The sequence below is a fragment of the Coccinella septempunctata genome, chromosome 9 (assembly GCF_907165205.1).
Source record: "Coccinella septempunctata chromosome 9, icCocSept1.1, whole genome shotgun sequence".
Taxonomy (NCBI): domain Eukaryota; kingdom Metazoa; phylum Arthropoda; class Insecta; order Coleoptera; family Coccinellidae; genus Coccinella; species Coccinella septempunctata.
In genome coordinates this window covers 1,176,133-1,193,341 of record NC_058197.1, presented here as the reverse complement: position 1 = coordinate 1,193,341, position 17,209 = coordinate 1,176,133, and the positions used below count along the sequence as shown (strand labels likewise).

The 17,209-nt window shown below is 41.8% G+C and overlaps 3 protein-coding genes across 3 annotated transcripts; all 3 read left to right on the top strand.

Moving 5' to 3' along the window:
* The first annotated feature begins 510 nt into the window (after positions 1-510).
* LOC123320607 (putative exonuclease GOR) lies at positions 511-990 on the top strand. The gene has a single exon (XM_044907963.1). It carries the CDS (start codon positions 511-513, stop codon positions 988-990), a length of 480 nt encoding a protein of 159 aa, XP_044763898.1.
* A 1,890-nt stretch (positions 991-2,880) lies between these two features.
* LOC123320606 lies at positions 2,881-4,755 on the top strand. The gene is made up of 2 exons (XM_044907962.1): positions 2,881-3,763; positions 3,842-4,755. Exon 2 carries the CDS (start codon positions 4,108-4,110, stop codon positions 4,753-4,755), a length of 648 nt encoding a protein of 215 aa, XP_044763897.1. The 5' UTR covers positions 2,881-3,763; positions 3,842-4,107.
* Positions 4,756-13,580: 8,825 nt separating this feature from the next.
* On the top strand, positions 13,581-15,070 carry LOC123320429. The gene is made up of 2 exons (XM_044907749.1): positions 13,581-13,693; positions 13,802-15,070. Exon 2 carries the CDS (start codon positions 13,837-13,839, stop codon positions 14,218-14,220), a length of 384 nt encoding a protein of 127 aa, XP_044763684.1. The 5' UTR covers positions 13,581-13,693; positions 13,802-13,836; the 3' UTR covers positions 14,221-15,070.
* The last annotated feature ends 2,139 nt before the right edge of the window (positions 15,071-17,209 follow it).

Genomic DNA, 17,209 nt, shown 5'->3' with positions numbered 1-17,209 from the left:
CGTCCAGAGTCTTGAAAGCTCCTCTAAAATTCATTGATAAAGTATTGATTTATTATTGAGCGCTAAGTTGGGAAGTTGAATTTTAACCCAAGATCTTGGTTATGAAAGTATGTTTTATTGTTTTGCGCTTATTTGCATGTGTTTAAGAAATTGAAGTTGTGTTGGTCGTCTTCGACCGAGCACGTATTTGTAGAGAAGTTCCAATTTTCAATTTTATTTTTCCAATAGATTTAATTGTTAAAGTTTTTCATGAGTTTCATTTAAACATCTCCCCAGAAATAATAATATTCAACTTCAAGACCTGTCCTTCGTGCGACGGGCCGGATCCACTTTATTTCCCCTTCGAGGGCCTTCAATTTTTGTGTATTTAATATCTAAAAAATAATCACCCCATGATCAGTGGAAAGCCGCTCTTCTACTGATCGAGATTTTGGGGTGCGTTATTACAGTTTCGTGAGCACAAAACGCAGCGAAAAAGTGAAACGGAAGGTTTTCGCTGTAGACTGCGAAATGTGCTACACCGTGCGAGGCTTGGAACTTTGCAGGGTAACCGTTTTGGGTTTTGATGGTGCCACGGTGTACGATTATTTTGTGCAACCGGAGGAAGAAGTTGTGGACTACAATACTAGATTTTCCGGAGTGACCGAAAGTGATGTGTATGGCCCAAAGTCGAAAACTTTCCAACAGGTGCAGAGTCATTTATTGGACTTCATTGACGAGGACACCATTCTGATAGGACACGCGTTGGACAATGATTTGCGAGTGTTGAAACTGGTCCATTCTAAAATTGTGGACACGTCTCTGGTTTTCCCTCACGAGCGTGGTTTTCCCTTCAGGAACTCGTTAAAGCAGTTGATGTCAGTTCATCGGAACAAAGCAATTCAGACATCCGATAATGGACATAGTCCATATGAGGATGCTCTGAGTTGCTTGGAGCTGATAATGGTTAAAATAAAACTGCACTACGCTCAGAGACGTCTCACAATTTGAGAAGAGACCAGTTCGCAAGATCTTGTCCAACGTTGTCCAACGATCTCATCATGAATTATGTATATAGGTACAACACAACATGTGATACAAAACTAAAATTTTTATGTATATATTTTATATGATCTCAGTATGTTAGCTAATTGTTAATTTAATTGGTTGTGTTACTTTTAAATTGGCCGCACTTATGTATATATGTTTATATTACAAATAACACTTTGTTTTCAAATTGAATTAGGACATTTCAATCTATTACCTAACTTTTGATAGCAAACAGTTGAAAAAAAATGTCTAAATTAGTTTCATATGATTACTATAAAGATGTTCCTAAACGTATTTCGAATAAACTGATTTTAAAACAAAATTGTATAATGAATATAATTTTATATCGACAATTTTGTCATTTTTACTTATGGACAAATTTCTAAATATCTACTTTTTTATGTTAATCTTAAGTTCCAATCATGGCTGTGCTGTCAATGTACAAATTATTTTATGAATAATAATAGAAGTTCTTTTCAAATTTTTTTTTTTATTACTTAATTGCATACGAAATACATACATATTTGAGGGGTTTGCATCTACTTATTTACGCCAGGCTTATAAGTCTGGTGACTGTTATAGAATTCAGAGAAATATTTGAGGCTTACAGTTAAGCCTGCCTTGAATAAATCGAAGCAAAGTCTCCGATAACGCTCAATAAAAATACCAATCAAAAAATATTCCTAGAACCATCATAGTAAAATATTTCCCTTCATGAATTCTGGACATCTTTGAAGATATGACGAAATCAATTATCCTGCAGAAATTCCTTGAATGGATAAATAATCAGACGAGGCTTGTCTCATACAATACTCTATAATTGAATCGTTTCAATATAATTTGATTTTTCCGTTAAAAATCAGAGTTCCCTCATTTAGATATAACTCCCAACGAAAAATCGTCGTAGATATTAATGAGATACCTACATAATCATAAAGAGCAACTCTTCTTGTAATAAATCTTGAAATTTCATCGACCTCAGTTCAAGCGTTCGATCTTGAAAAAAATATTTTTCAGGATTTTTTGAAGAACAAACTTCAAGACGCGTATCTCCCAGAAAAATCATCGTAGATTTTAATATGATACATAATCATAAAAAGGATTTCTTCTAGTAATAAATCTGGAAATTTCATCGACCTCAGTGCAACCGTTCGGTCTTGGCGAATATTTAACTGACTACATCTTTTTCAGGATTTTCGAGGAACAACAGATCGTCACATAGGTGACATTTATGCTTCGCACACAGATGAACTTATGCTTAGCACATAAATGACACTTGTGCTTCGTCCCACGAATGACACTTGTGATTCAACTGATTTTCCTTTTACACTGAATGGAAAAATGAAATTGAGAAATGTCCCCGATCTAATAAAGGATCTCCCTATTCCAGAACGTTTTGTACCTTTCGCCTAAAGGACAAAAATAATGGCCAAAATTGAACTTGACTTATTCTAGAGAAATTTTGATGGTAAATGTGCAGGCCGAAAAATATCCTTTTGAGTAAAGGAACTTTTTAAAGGAAAATATTCGCAGTTTCATCTATGCATCATCCAGAACGCTTTTTGGTATACTTCTATAGTGTGGTCAATTAATGTGTCTTCTTTTACTTCCCAGTATGGACCACTCTGCTTATCTTTTATGGTAGGCACATGATTCAAAACTAATAGGGAGATTCTTTGAAATTATGGTTTAAAGGTTCAAATTGAAATTCTTTCGAGAATAATGGAAGAATGTTCGAGAATGTATGCAAGTGCTGAAACGTGAATTGATTAAACGAAAGTAGTTTTTTTCTGAATCAGGATGATATACACTATAAAGGGTGTGTTTCAGAAAGATTGCGACCTCCCCAGACGGCACCCAATATTGCTGGAATATGCCTACAAGATCCCATTTTCCAATAGATATTGCAATATCCCTGGAATATTCCTTGAATATGCTGTGTTATCTTATACCCATGAAGAATATTCATCGAATATGTTTTCACGAATATTCGTCAGATATTCTCCTTGAATAATACTGGAATATTCAAACGGCATATCAAGCTGAAATGTAAGAATTTGAATATTCCGAGAATATTCGAAGAGAATATCTGACGAATATTCATGAAAATATATTCCATGAATATTTTTCATGGCATATTTATAGCATATCAGTTTTTTAAAGGATCAACTTGGAAAGTTCCTCGTTCATATTTTATGAAAACGGATAGGAATCATTTATTTATTCTATTCAGATAAAAAAAGAGTTTTAAAGCTTTGGCAACCAAAATATTGATAATTTAATTTGCAATATTATTTTATCAACTTCCGGACGTATAGCAGCATACCTCACTATGGCCATGAGCGGGAATCGAACCCGCAACCATCTGTGTTGCGAACCTACCTCTCAATCGACAAGCTATTGCAGATTGTCTAGGATATTGTAGTCATACGGGAATATATGTATCATTTAGTGTAAAGTGAAAAGAAAACCCCTCTAAGTGTTAAGCCTCGTATTCAAAGTTCGCCCTTGAGGGTGAATGAGAGTTTGTATCGCCCTTATGAATACTGGCCGTAAAGGTGACCTCAACTCTCACTCACCCTCAAGGGCGAACTATGAATACGGGCCTGAGTCTATTAACTATTGTTAATAATAATGAAATAAGAAGTAAAATTTTCTAATTAAATTGGTATAACTATATATATATACATAAATTTTTATAATATACCACAATAATTATGAAAAAAAAGAAAAGGTATGCATCACTTTATGATTCATAATTTTCTATGATAATCTAACCTAACCTGTTAAACTTTAAAACTTTCTCTTTTAGTTCGATTTGCTCTGCGTCTGCGTAACTTGAGTAAGTTGTGAACGTTAGAGCACGTTTTCGTTTCTTAGTTTTTGCAATCTTAAGCTGCCAACGATTTTAATCAAGAGCAAACATTTCTGGTGAGTAAGATTCGTCTTATTTAAAAAGATGTGAATTCGTCTGAGTTAAATAGAAGTGAATTCGTCTGATTTCTATAGAAGTGAATTCACCTAGGTCTTTACAGGAGTATACCTGTTCATCTGAAGTTCGTATTTTGCTTTGCAACAATGAAAAAAAGTTTTATTAGAAAAGTGAAAAGGTTGACCCACCAAACATTGTTGATTTCCCGAAACAATGTTACTGAAGAGCACAATATAACTGATTTGTCAGTGTATGACCAGAACGCTGAAAAAACATTAGATAGTTATTCTAATGAAACAATTGAGGCTTTGCCTACATCAGAACGTAGTAGCATTGCTTCTGAATGGATATCAATACCAAGTAACGTATTGGAAAATGCTTCTCTCCCAGGACCAAGTCAAAGTGATAGCCTGAGTTTTCAAGAAGAAATTAAGCTGTGGGCAGTGAAAAATCAAATAACTCATAAAGCGGTTGAGGAGCTACTGACTATTCTCAGGAAACAACCAGGCTTAGATGGTATTCCAAAAAGTGCTCGATCTTTCTTATCAACAGTTCGTGAAGTAAAAACTAGAGTTGTGAGCCCTGGTACATACTGTCATCTGGGCATTGAAAAGGTACTGAGTGATTTTTTCAGGATGCATAAACTGATACCTCCTGAAAATCTTGAAATTGCTGTAAATATTGATGGACTCCCATTGAGTAAGAGTTCTGGTAGTCAAGTGTATCCTATTTTAGGGGTGATCTTGAATTTGAACATAACAGTTCAAAATGTTGTTTTGATTGGTTTATACTGAAACGTTTTCTTCGCTGATTAAAACGTCCAACTTATTAAAATTATTTATTTACACTTAATACATTTATAATTCACAAACTAACTATGACACAACTATTTATTTCCACTCGTATTTATTTCCACTAGTCGCTTGCACTGTTACTGTAGTTGTACTTGTACCTGCTCCTCCGCTGGGCTTATATAGGCGCCGGAAACATTCAGGTAGATTCCCGGTTATTCTGGAATCTTTCGCGACCGCTCTGGTTCTCGAAAGGTCCGACCGCAAGGGCCGGACTGGTTACACTGTCCCCTCCTTAAGCCTGTTCTGTCCCAGAACAGATTTAGTGAATTTCTCCGAGGACCGTGGCGAAACTTGCAGTCATCACCATTCCTACAGTAGCCATTCTGATGGAAGTAGCACTCCACAGTTTTTCCAGACTCCCTGGCCTGCTTTGGGTTGAAACTGCACACCAGGATCCGTATACCAGTCCCCTGAAATACCACCTCCAGCATGCTTCGCACAACTCGCCAATTTAGCTGGTCCAATCCACAACCGAGCTTGGGAACAGCTAATTTCCTAACCCCAAAGCGTTGAAGGTCTTCTTTCAAGCTATGCAGTGCCGTCCATAGATTCTGATAGGTTGGCTTCTGATGGGAATGTCGCTTGGTGACTAGGTAATAAATGAACCGACCTTCAGCCTTCAATTTCAAAACTTTTCCGATTCTTGGCTGCTGTCGCAATAGTTGTTCCTGACGTCCAAATTTATTTCTGAATACTCTGGCTATTCCTTTGCTCATACGAAGGTCCTCCGCTACGCAATGAGCGAGAGAGTATTCCTCAGACACGGTAAAGAGATCTTGATGTACTTCCTGTGTAACGCCGAACCGTGCAACGCGTGTCTCACCATAACAATCCATAAACTTCTGGTAATCGCTGCTACCTTGCATCGGGGCTTCCACAAGACGTACTTCTTCTTTGTCCTGCGCGTACGGGGCTAATCGGTTGAAATGGACAACCTTTGGTTTTCCTCTGGGGAGCTTCCTTATCCGGTAAACTACATCATTTATCCTCTTGATTATTTCATACGGTCCCTCCCACTGTCTCTGCAGCTTTGGTGAAAAACCTTTCCTCCTTTGTGGATTATGTAGCCACACCAGATCTCCAGTGGTGAATCCACCTTCAATAGCCTTGATGTCGTAGCGCATTTTCATTCGGTCACTTGCTTGCTGCATATGATTGCGTACCTTGTCATGAATGTAATCCAGCTTGTTCCTTAACTTACTAACGTAGTCCTCCCCAGCTACGTCTTCTCCAGGCTTACATCCAAACTCTAGGTCGCAAGGCAGCCTTATTTCTCGGCCGAACATTATACTGGATGGAGTTTCCTTGGTAGATTCTTGAACCGAAGATCTATATGCCATGGTGAATAGATGTAAATATTCATCCCAATCCCGCTGGTGGTCAGAAACTACTTTGGCTAGATGTTTTCCCATGGTCCGATTCATTCGTTCGACCATGCCGTCTGATTGTGGATGAAGAGGTGTAGTTCTTGTTTTGTGAATTCCCAATTTGCTGCATACTTCTTGGAATAACTTCGATTCGAAATTTCGGCCTTGATCACAATGCAGCTCCAGAGGTATTCCAAATCTGCAGAAGAATTCTCTGACCAATTTATCAGCTACCGTACTTGCCTCTTGATTAGGAATACCGTAGGCTTCCACCCATTTCGTGAAATAGTCCATCGCTACCAAAATGTACTTGTTTCCATGGTCTGTTTCGGGAAAGGGGCCAGCGATGTCGATAGCTACTCGTTCCATGGGGGATCCGACGTTATATTGCCTCATTGGTGCTTTTCCTTTACCATAAGGTCCGTTAGCAGCAGCACAAACCTTGCATCTTCTACACCAATCTTTAACGTCCCTCTTACAATTCAGCCAATAAAATCGCTGCCTGACTTTTTCCAACGTCTTGGTTATCCCGAAATGTCCACCTGAAGTTCCATTATGTAGTCTGGTCAGAATGTCTGTCACACGGCTCTTTGGCACAATCAACTGAAGTCTCTGCTCAGTTCCATCTTCATTTTCCCAACAACGTTTCAGAAGACCTCCATCAATCTTCAATGTTTCCCATTGTGCCCAATACGACTTTACATTCTGGCTCAGTCTGGATACTTCTTCCCAAGTAGGTCGTCTACCGCTCTTCTTCCAACTCAGGATTACTTTCAAGTCGTTATCTTCCTCTTGTGCTCTTTGAATTTCTTCAGGTAGCCAGTCGTCTTCGATTACGGTGGTCCGCCTTAAATCGATCTTTTCTTCCAGACGCGAACAATGGCTGCAATTCTCGGGACAAGGTCTTCTTGATAACGCGTCTGCATTGCGATGGCTAGTCCCCGCTCTGTGTTCAGTGTCAAAGTCATACTCTTGCAGCCTCTCAATCCATCTAGCCACTTGTCCTTCCGGGTTCTTGAAACTCAGGAGCCATTTCAAAGCAGCATGGTCCGTTCTTAGTAAGAATTTCCTTCCGTACAAATATTTGTAAAAATGTTCTACGGACTTGATGACTGCTAAAAGTTCTCTCCTGGTCACGCAATAATTCCGTTCTGGTTTGGACAACACCTTGCTGAAGTACCCGATGACTCTTTCCTGTCCATCCTGGACTTGCGATAGAACGCCGCCAACGGCTGTATTACTGGCGTCGGTGTCGAGCACAAATTTACCTTCAGCCCTTGCGTAACTCAGAATTGGAGCTGTGACCAGAGCCTTTTTCAATCGTTCGAAGGCTTCAGCGCAATCATCGGACCATATGTACTCCTGTCCATCTTCCGTCAATTTCGTCAGCGGCTTGGCAACGTTGGCAAAACCAGATACAAATCTTCTATAATAAGTGCAAAGGCCTAAGAAACTCCGCAACTCACTCTTGTCTTTCGGTATAGGCCATTCCTGCACTGCCTTGATCTTATCCGGATCAACTTTCACACCTCCCCGTGAAACTACGTGTCCTAAATATTTCACTTCTGTTCGAAACAGATTACACTTTTTAGGACTTAGCTTTAGGTTGGCATCACGAAGTCGCTGGAAAACCTCGGATAGGTTGTGTAGGTGATCTTGGAATGATTTTCCCACTACTATTACATCATCAAGATACACCAGACAAGTTTTCCAGGAGAGCCCTCTCAATATTGTCTCCATCAGACGTTCAAATGTGGCAGGAGCATTACATAGACCGAAAGGCATGACTTTAAACTGCCACAGACCTGTTCCAATACTGAAGGCAGTTTTTTCTTTATCCTTTGGATCCAAGCCAACCTGCCAATATCCACTCTTCAGATCCAAGGTGGAAAACCAACGTGATCCCGAGAGTGTGTCCAGGGTATCGTCAATTCTCGGTAAGGGGTAGCTGTCCTTTTTCGTGGCCTGATTGAGCTGCCTGTAGTCTACGCAGAATCTAGTGGTTCCATCCTTCTTTTTCACTAATACAACGGGCGATGTCCAGGGGCTATCGGACGGTTCGATTACACCTTCTCTCGCCATGTCTTCAATAATCCTTTCAGCTTCTTCTCTTTTTGCCAGAGGAAGACGTCTAGGATGCTGTCGGATAGGTTGTGCATCACCAGTATTGATCTTATGCTGCACAACATCGGTTTTCCCTGCTTTTCCATCCGTAGCAAAAACGTCGGAGAACGTTTGAACCAATTTCCTCACTTCGAGTAGTTGATATCGGTCGAGCTCTTGACATTTTGAAGTGAGGAGGGACACCAGTTCTTCAGAATTCCTTTGCGATTTTGAGACATCTGCAGAACTTATTCCACCCGAAATATGGTACACAGGTACACCACGTCCAATCAAGGTATCCTTCTTAAGGGTGACTGGAAACATGTTGACATTGAGCAATCGGATGGGAATGCTGTCTCTTACCCTTACCAAGGTCTTCCCAAGTAATAGTCCTTTAGCTAAGGTTGTATCGTCAGAGGGCTCAATTACTCTCACGCAGCCACTCCTCGTTACATCCTCACATCTACCAGTCACTATGCCTTCAGTTCGGCCCGGCAACGTGATGTCCTCGGTCAGTCGAATCCGATATATCTTGTCGTCCACATCATTGAATGGAATCTCTTCACTTCCTAGCCGAAGTACATCGCTCTTCATATCCAATTGACATCCAAGCTTCTTAACAAGGTCCAATCCCAGAATAACTTCTTCCGTGATTCCAGCTACCAGAACTTCGTGGCTAACTGTTGTGTTTCCCAATTCAATAGTGGAGACGATCGATCCATAAGTCGGTATTTCCTGTCCAGATGCAGTTCGAAGTTTGATCCTAACTGGGCGAATCTTGAATCCTTCAGCAATTTCTGGACGCACAATGGTTTTAGTCGAGCCAGTGTCTACGAGTATTTTCACACTTTTATCATTTATCTTTCCTGGGATAACTATGCTTGATAAATCCTTAGACATTATTCCTCGGATTATCACTTCGGGGGCATTTTTGGCTTGGGTCGATTTATGCCCCTTATCACCGACCCCTTTTAGTTTCCCTGCTGAGACTCTTTTTCCAATTCTGGACAGTTTCGCTTAAAATGCCCACTTTTGTTGCAGTTCCAGCACACAGCATCCTTTTTCCTAACTTGTGATATTCTGCGGATTTCTTCTCTGACAATGTCCTGAATAGATCGGTCTGTGTCTTGGACTTGTCTTACACGAAGGTGTCCTCTATGTGAAGCTTGCTTTGCTGCCTCAATTTCTAAAGCCTGGGCTAAGGCATCATCAATGGTTCTAGGGCGTGCTAGTCTCAGGGCTTGTTGTATTTCGCTATCCTTTATCCCATCCACGAATGTCTGGATTGATAGCTGTTCCAGGAAGCTATCTGGAGCAGATGGATAAGCCAGCCTGACTAATCTCGCCACATCAGCTTCAAACTCCTGGAGATTTTCCCCTGTTTTCTGCACTCGGTTCTTTATTTGTGCATGGTATACTTGTTGTAAATGAGCATCACCATATCTCATCTGAAGTTTCGATGTAAGAACTTCGTAACAGGCTTGTTGACTCTCCGGGATCGTCTGCAAAATGTTGAGTGCCTCTCCTCGTAGAGCTATAATTAATGCCGTGGCTTTTTCGTTTTCGTTCCAATTGTTCGCCAGCGCAGCAGCTTCAAACTGTTTCTGATATGTCGACCAGGGTATTTTTCCATCAAAAGTTGGAGGCTTGATCTTCATTCTACTACCTTCGCCGTCATTTTCCGCTTTCGCTGTGCTGTAGGGTGTTGAAGCCAGAATATCTGTTCTGTTTGACATTCTTTTCAAGGAATCTATGAACTTGGAATGATGTTCAATTATTCCTGCCATTTCTTCAAACTTTCCGTTAACCTTGTCAAACTTTTCATCAACTTCGTCAAATTTTCCACTCACTATATCGAATCTCTCGTCCACTTTATCGAATTTTTCATTTATGGTTTCCAGTTTCTCATCCAATTTGTCTGTAAGTTGACTCACCACATCATTACAATTCTCCCTAATCTGGTCCATTTTCTCATTTAACTTCTCATCAATTTTCTCATTTAATCTTTTGGAATTTTCTTCCATTTGTTCATTCAACTTACATGAGTTCTCGTCCATTTTCTCATTCAACTTACAAGAGTTCTCGTCCATTTTCTCATTCAGTTTTCGAGAATTTTCTTCCAACTTACAAGAATTCTCGTCCATTTTCTCATTTAATTTTCTCAAAAAATCCATTACCGCTTGAGTCTCCATCGCGTTCTGCAGTCTTGTGGTCACTGGCATGAACTCCAAATATCCAAAATTATTTATTTAATTCGAGCGATGTTGAACCCCACACCTGACACCAATGAAACGTTTTCTTCGCTGATTAAAACGTCCAACTTATTAAAATTATTTATTTACACTTAATACATTTATAATTCACAAACTAACTATGACACAACTATTTATTTCCACTCGTATTTATTTCCACTAGTCGCTTGCACTGTTACTGTAGTTGTACTTGTACCTGCTCCTCCGCTGGGCTTATATAGGCGCCGGAAACATTCAGGTAGATTCCCGGTTATTCTGGAATCTTTCGCGACCGCTCTGGTTCTCGAAAGGTCCGACCGCAAGGGCCGGACTGGTTACAATACCATGGGTTTCAGAAACCCCATGATGCAAATGAATTTTTGCTAGATTTTGTAAATGATGTAATTAATGTATCAAAGAATTCTTTGAAAATAGGAGACAGGTTGGTTACATTTAAGTTGAAGTTTTTTCTCTTTGATGCCCCAGCCAAATCATACTTATTGAAGGTGAAGAGTCACAGTGGCTATTCATCATGCACTAAGTGCTGTCAAGAAGGAATATACCTTGAAGACCGTGTTTGTTTTCCAGATATTGATTCAATGAAAAGAACAAATGAAACTTTTAGAAATCAAAGCGATGAAAACTATCATCTAGGTTTCACAATACTTCAACCTAAACCGATCACCTCTTTATCTGCCACTGACCGTTCCTCATCACCGTCCAGGGAGCAGGAACCACAACAGGTTGCTTTTCGGCCTCAGAAGCAGAGCGTGATGGAGGTTCCGCAACAGAAGCCCCCTGGAAAAATGCATCCGTAAGAGAACCTTGGTATACCGTTAGTACCGATATTGTGGACCTCTTCCTCGTTCTAGGAAGGGAAATTGTCATTTAGTAGTGATGCAAGACAGATTTTCGAAATGGGTGGAGGCCAGGCCCCCGAGAAGAGCAACCGCAAAGGGTGTGTACCAGGCTCTGTATGAGGATGTAATCCTGAAGTTTGGATGCCCGAAAACCATCATCAGTGATAATGGATCACAATATGTGTTCAAGGGAAGTCTGCGAGACCTTGGGATCCGACACCGCTTTGCACCAGGGTATTCTCCCCAATGTAACCCCGTAGAAAGAGTCAACCGTACCATTAAAACTATGATAGCTCAGTTCTGTGAAAAGGATCAGCGTACCTGGGATGAGCATCTGAATGAATTGACATTCGCAATAAACTCTGCAAGGCAGGAGTCCACCGGATACACCCCAGCATTCCTGAATTTTGGTAGGGAGATGCGTTCACCAAACGCCAGGGATGAAGAGGAGCACACCGAACCAGATACCGAACCCCAAGTTGCTTTGCATGCAAATACCGTTTTACCGAAACTTATGAGTTTGTCCGAACTAGATTGGCACGAGCTTTCTCCCAGCAGAGCCACTACTACAATCTACGTCGAAGGGACTGGCGATGTCGAGTAGGAGACCAAGTGTACCGAAGAGAACATCCCTGGTCTTCTGCAGTGGAGGGAATTGCCGCCAAGTTGGCTCCGAAATATTCCGGACCGTATACCGTTATAAAGGTAGTATCTCCTGTGGTGTATGACATCAAGGATGGCAGTGGCAAGATTATCCGACACATTCACATCAAGTATATGAAGTCCTCTCCTTGAGAGGGATCGTCTGAAATGTAAAGAACCGTTACTAACAAAAAAAAAAACCGATTGACGTAACAGGGTACTGATAAACCGTTATTTACTGTTTGACATTTTCAGGATGAAACGTTATTCATTGGGCCGACTGTTGCGGTTCCAGGATCCGACCCCACTGTCCGGCCCTCCCTCACCGGCAGTGAGCACCTCATCAACCCTAAGTCGGTGGGCAGACTGGGAGGTGCAGGAAGGGGATGCGAGAAAGGAAGCCGAAACCAACACCGAACCGCCAGCCACCAGGACCGTGGGGACCTGTGGACTTCAGGTCTACCTGTGGTTGGGTCCCCACAGTTGCTGGCGGTGTGGCGATGAAGGCCACCGCAGGAAGGACTGCCGAGGGGAAAGGATGAAGTTCTGTTCCAGGTGCGGCCGTGTGGGGGTCCTTTCCAGGGAATGTTGCGTTAGAGATAGGGGACCAGGGACCAGCCGTACCGCTAGGGAACAGGACAGAGGCCATACTGCCGAACCTCTGATTGAGACCCGCCGTACCGCCAACACCGTCACCGCCAGAACCGTCTCCCATAAGTAACCCGAAGAAAAAGGTGAAAATCGATCAACTGATTGTACCCTCAAAATTTACCGATCAATGAAATAATACCGTTCCGTAAAATATCTTTTATTGCACCAACCGAAATGGTGGATGCGCTAACCGGAGTTTCAATGTTTCCACCGTCAACGTACCGTTAACTAGATCACGATACCAGAAAATAGTCCCGAGTTCAATAACCCCGCAACTTTGTTTTGTTCACAGGCTGTCACCGCAAATAATCCTACACCGATAAACCCAGGGGGGATTAGAAGAAAAATAAAACGAAGTTTTATTTGCACACGGCAGAAGGGGGTGTGAAGTACCAGATTTTGCTCCGCCACAAAAATTGATTTTTCCACCGATATTTGCATAATGATGCCTGATAACCGAAATATTTTTGAAGGAAACCGGGTTGGCTAGCACTCCAATGTACTGGAGCCTGAAACAACTCCGCCAGGAGCCGTACAATACCGCGGTGGACCTGTGGGCCTTAGGGCACGTGGCCATGGATGTGGCCACTGGCCGGCGCTGCCGCACCGAAGACCAGGCTACGGAGCACTGGGCCTCCTCCCCAGGCGGAGAACGCCAGAGGGAGTTGGCCATCCGTTGCCTGGTAGGTCGAAGGGCTATTGATGGACGAGCCGTCCCTCCGCCGCCCTGCTGACCAGTGAGAGTGGCCGGCCGTCTATCTGTCCTCCGTGGTAGACTTGGAGAAAACCCCGTCCCCACAGTCCGATGGTCCGTGGGTGACCCGCCTACCGCCGGACCTGGCAGCCAGACTAAGAACCGTCCAGAATCCCTCAGAATGGACGAGGAGTCTGAAGCGGAGGGTGCGGGCACTACTGCCAGAGGGTAAAGATGGCCCCCGAGTACGCCATCGCTTCAGATTCCCGTCCGGCATCGTACGACGACTTTGGGTACCGCCGGACTCCGCCAGGACCGAGGAACCGTGAGGTAAGTCCGTCTCTAGTCCCAGTGGGACTAAAGTAATCAAAGAAAAAAAAATAATGATCCCATGCTAAAAGGTAACATTGCACTCACCCTGTCCCTTTTTCCAACAAGAACTTACCGCTGACGCATCCCCGAATCTCGAAGCCATGGCCGAAGATAGCCTGGAAATAGAAATTCTAGACCGTCTAGATAAAAAATTGGGATTTGTGGACCCCGAGGAGGAAGACATGGCCGAGGATCCACCCAGACCGGTTTCCTTGCCGTTGGGAGCAGCGAAGGCCTTCCTGCGCCCGACGCCGGTGAGACTATCAGAGACAACACTATCCAGGGGGAAGATCCCATCCGGAACCATCGAATCCTGGGGAAAAACAGGAGTCGATAAAAAGTACCCGGCCACTAAGGCAAGGATAAAGAAGAGTGCACAAACACTAGAACACCAAACCAACCAATACGAGTACTTATCATCGTCCACCAGAAACGTTTGGACTATGGGCCACCAGGTGTACTTCAATATCCGCCCGGGTTTATGATGGAGGTGTGGCCAAGGGGAGCATACCAGAGCCACCTGTAACAGAACCCAAATACTCTTCTGCAGCCGTTGCGGTCTACTGGGCACCTTCTCTCGGAATTGTCCATGTGGCGATGCGAAGAACAAAGGTCCTGCACCGTCTCCCACAGATCCAATAAATAATTAACTTCGAACCGCTCCAGCCCAGAAGGAAGAACCACCCTCCCGGAAAGTGTCCAGGAAGCTTACCCAGGTCTGCCCAAGGTGCCATTATGTGGTCAAGACCTGCGACAAGGAGTCCCGTCAATGACAGAAATCACCGTACCGTTATTCTGTACCAGACACAGATAATAAATGAGATACATCCGTTCTGTCTGACTCTATTCAACTCCTCTGTTACCGTCAGAAAAATGCTTGAAGAGGTCAATTTTTATATTGAATCAGGCAGTGATTCAATAGTTTCGTGACTAACCTAATATTAAGCAGCTCCCTACTGCCAAGAGAAATGGGAAATGTTGAGCAGCCAGTGCATCGGTTACTTGGATTTCATAGACAGGAGCATATACACCAAACAAAAATACTACCATGACGGATAAGATATTAATCCCATGGCCCTGGAATTTCTTGGGGTCCCCTCAAATCGAGGAGCACGCCTCAAGAAGGCCATGGAAGATGGGAATCCCACATATTCGAGCGATTTCGGATACCAGTTGTATAAGGCTGACGAATGGATGTTAGTGATTTTTTGTGGAGAAGAACGAAGCGATCGCCTCAAAGTAGAAATACCGTCGTGTATGAAAGATGATGGCAGGACCTCCTACGGAACGGAAGAATGTCGGACGCAGAAGCTGAAGCAGAGATGGTCAGAGAGATTCTGAAATTTTCCGATAACAGTATAGTCTATCCAAATCCGAGAGGCCAGCGTAAACAAACTGACTAACGCGTGATCTTATTTGAGGTACTCCTCTTATTGGTCAAAGTTTTAGGAACGCCATGTGTGCAGGCGGGAGTAAGAAGCACCCTCCGCAGGACCGCATTACGTTTGATTCATTGATTGTATGCGAATTGTTGTGCAGAACTGCAGAGGTCATTCATTGCTTTTTCTTTCGTAAATTGGTTTATAGTTGTAGCAAGTTATTCAAGTTTCAAGCATTTAATATAATGTCAAGTACTGATACTGCTGAGGAATCGCGTGTTGACTTAAGTCCTCCAAAAAAGAGACGTCTGAAACGACACTTCAGTGCCGATATAAGAGAAATGATTTTGAATACTTATAAAATTGAGATTATTCAAAATGCAGCAATGTGTTTAAAGGACGTAGAACTCCGAGTTGCTGAGAGACTTGGCATTGGAGCTCGAAGTGTTAGGAGAATTATTGCCGAATACATAAATTCCGGTGTTCTATCACAGCCGGCAATAAATCAAAATCGGACCACCAAATGGGAGTCCTTATCAGATTTCGATAATAATGTGATACGGCGAAAAGTTCACGAGTTTTTCTTTAGAAATGAACACCCGACTATAGAAAAAGTATTAAAAATAGTTAATGAAGAATTGAAATGCCAAATTTTAAGAAGAGTACCTTCTCTATTATATTGAAAAAACTTGATTTCAAATATGGACGTCGCCAACGCAACAGTTTTTTAATGGACCGTGACGACATTAAATGTTGGAGAAAAAACTATTTCACGAAAATTAGGGCCTTCCATGAAGAAAACAGGAAGATTTACTACTTGGATGAAACTTGGGTAAATGCCGGTCATACTAAATCCAAAGTGTGGACCGATGAAACAGTTACATCTTCTCGGCAAGCGTTACTTGCTGGACTATCTACTGGATTAAAAAATCCGTCTGGTAAGGTCTTGAATTTTGAGTTTAACCCTCGGTTTCATAAATAAGCTTGATCAGAGAATCAACGATCGATTGACGGATGAACGTCAATTAGTTTTCAGTCGATAAGTTGGTCATAAGCATTCTGAATATCATTCTTGCACCAAATAATTATCTATACACGCCCATTTAATGATTCTCAACTGCTACTCCTCCAATATATTCGGAAATATGACAGTTTCAATGATTTCCTTCGGGAAATCGAATGCCAAATCGTTGATCGAGCAATCAAAGTTTTGTGGAACTTGATGTAAGTACCTTTTTGGTGGAAAACAATTTCAACATTCTTTTTCAAATGAAGTGAATATATTTTTCCAGGCAAAGGGCAAAGAATTATTTTATGTCATATTGGCAGTGGCACTGGTTTTTTAACTGGAGGACTCTGGACTTTCCAATCCAAAAAAACTGGTGACTACCATGAAGAAATGGATGGTCAGTCCTTCGAAAAGTGGTTCGAGGGTATACTTCCTAAATTAGAGGAAAATTCTATAGTAGTTATAATGCTCCTTACCATTTAAGGAAAATGGAAAAAATTCCTAACTCACAATTCAGAAAGAGTGATATCCAACAATGGTTGAGAGAGAAAATTATTGATTTCACCCATTCATAAAAGTGCAATTGTTGCAGATAGTCAGGCAGAACAAAGAAAACTTCGAAAAATACATCGTGGATGAAACCGCAAAGGGCCAAAATATTACTATTCTTAGATTACCGTCCTACTACTGCGAACTGAACCCTATTGAATTGATTTGGGCCGATGTCAAGAATTTTGTGGCAGATAAAAACACCACATTTAAAATGGCTGACGTCCAAAATCTTTTTTAAGTGGCTCTCTCACGGGTTACTTCCGAAAGATGGAGAAAGTGCGTGGAACATGTCAAACAAAAAGTTGAGGTGGACATGTGGAAATTGGATAATATTATAAATGATATAACACCAGTCATCGTCAACTTAGAAAAAAGTTCTGCATCTTCTGAGGACACTACGGACTAGTCCCTCTTGCAAAAAATATTGTTACACATTTATATACATAGTATGTATTAAAGTGGAAACTTTAGATTAATTGTTCATTACTGAGACTCGTAGATAAGCATACATATTTTTCAACGGAATTGGAACAC

Excerpts from the sequence above, each read along its gene's own strand:
- LOC123320429 (XM_044907749.1), top strand. The coding sequence starts at position 13,837 with ATGGCCGAAGATAGCCTGGAAATAGAAATTCTAGACCGTCTAGATAAA.
- LOC123320607 (XM_044907963.1), top strand. The coding sequence starts at position 511 with ATGTGCTACACCGTGCGAGGCTTGGAACTTTGCAGGGTAACCGTTTTG.
- LOC123320606 (XM_044907962.1), top strand. The coding sequence starts at position 4,108 with ATGAAAAAAAGTTTTATTAGAAAAGTGAAAAGGTTGACCCACCAAACA.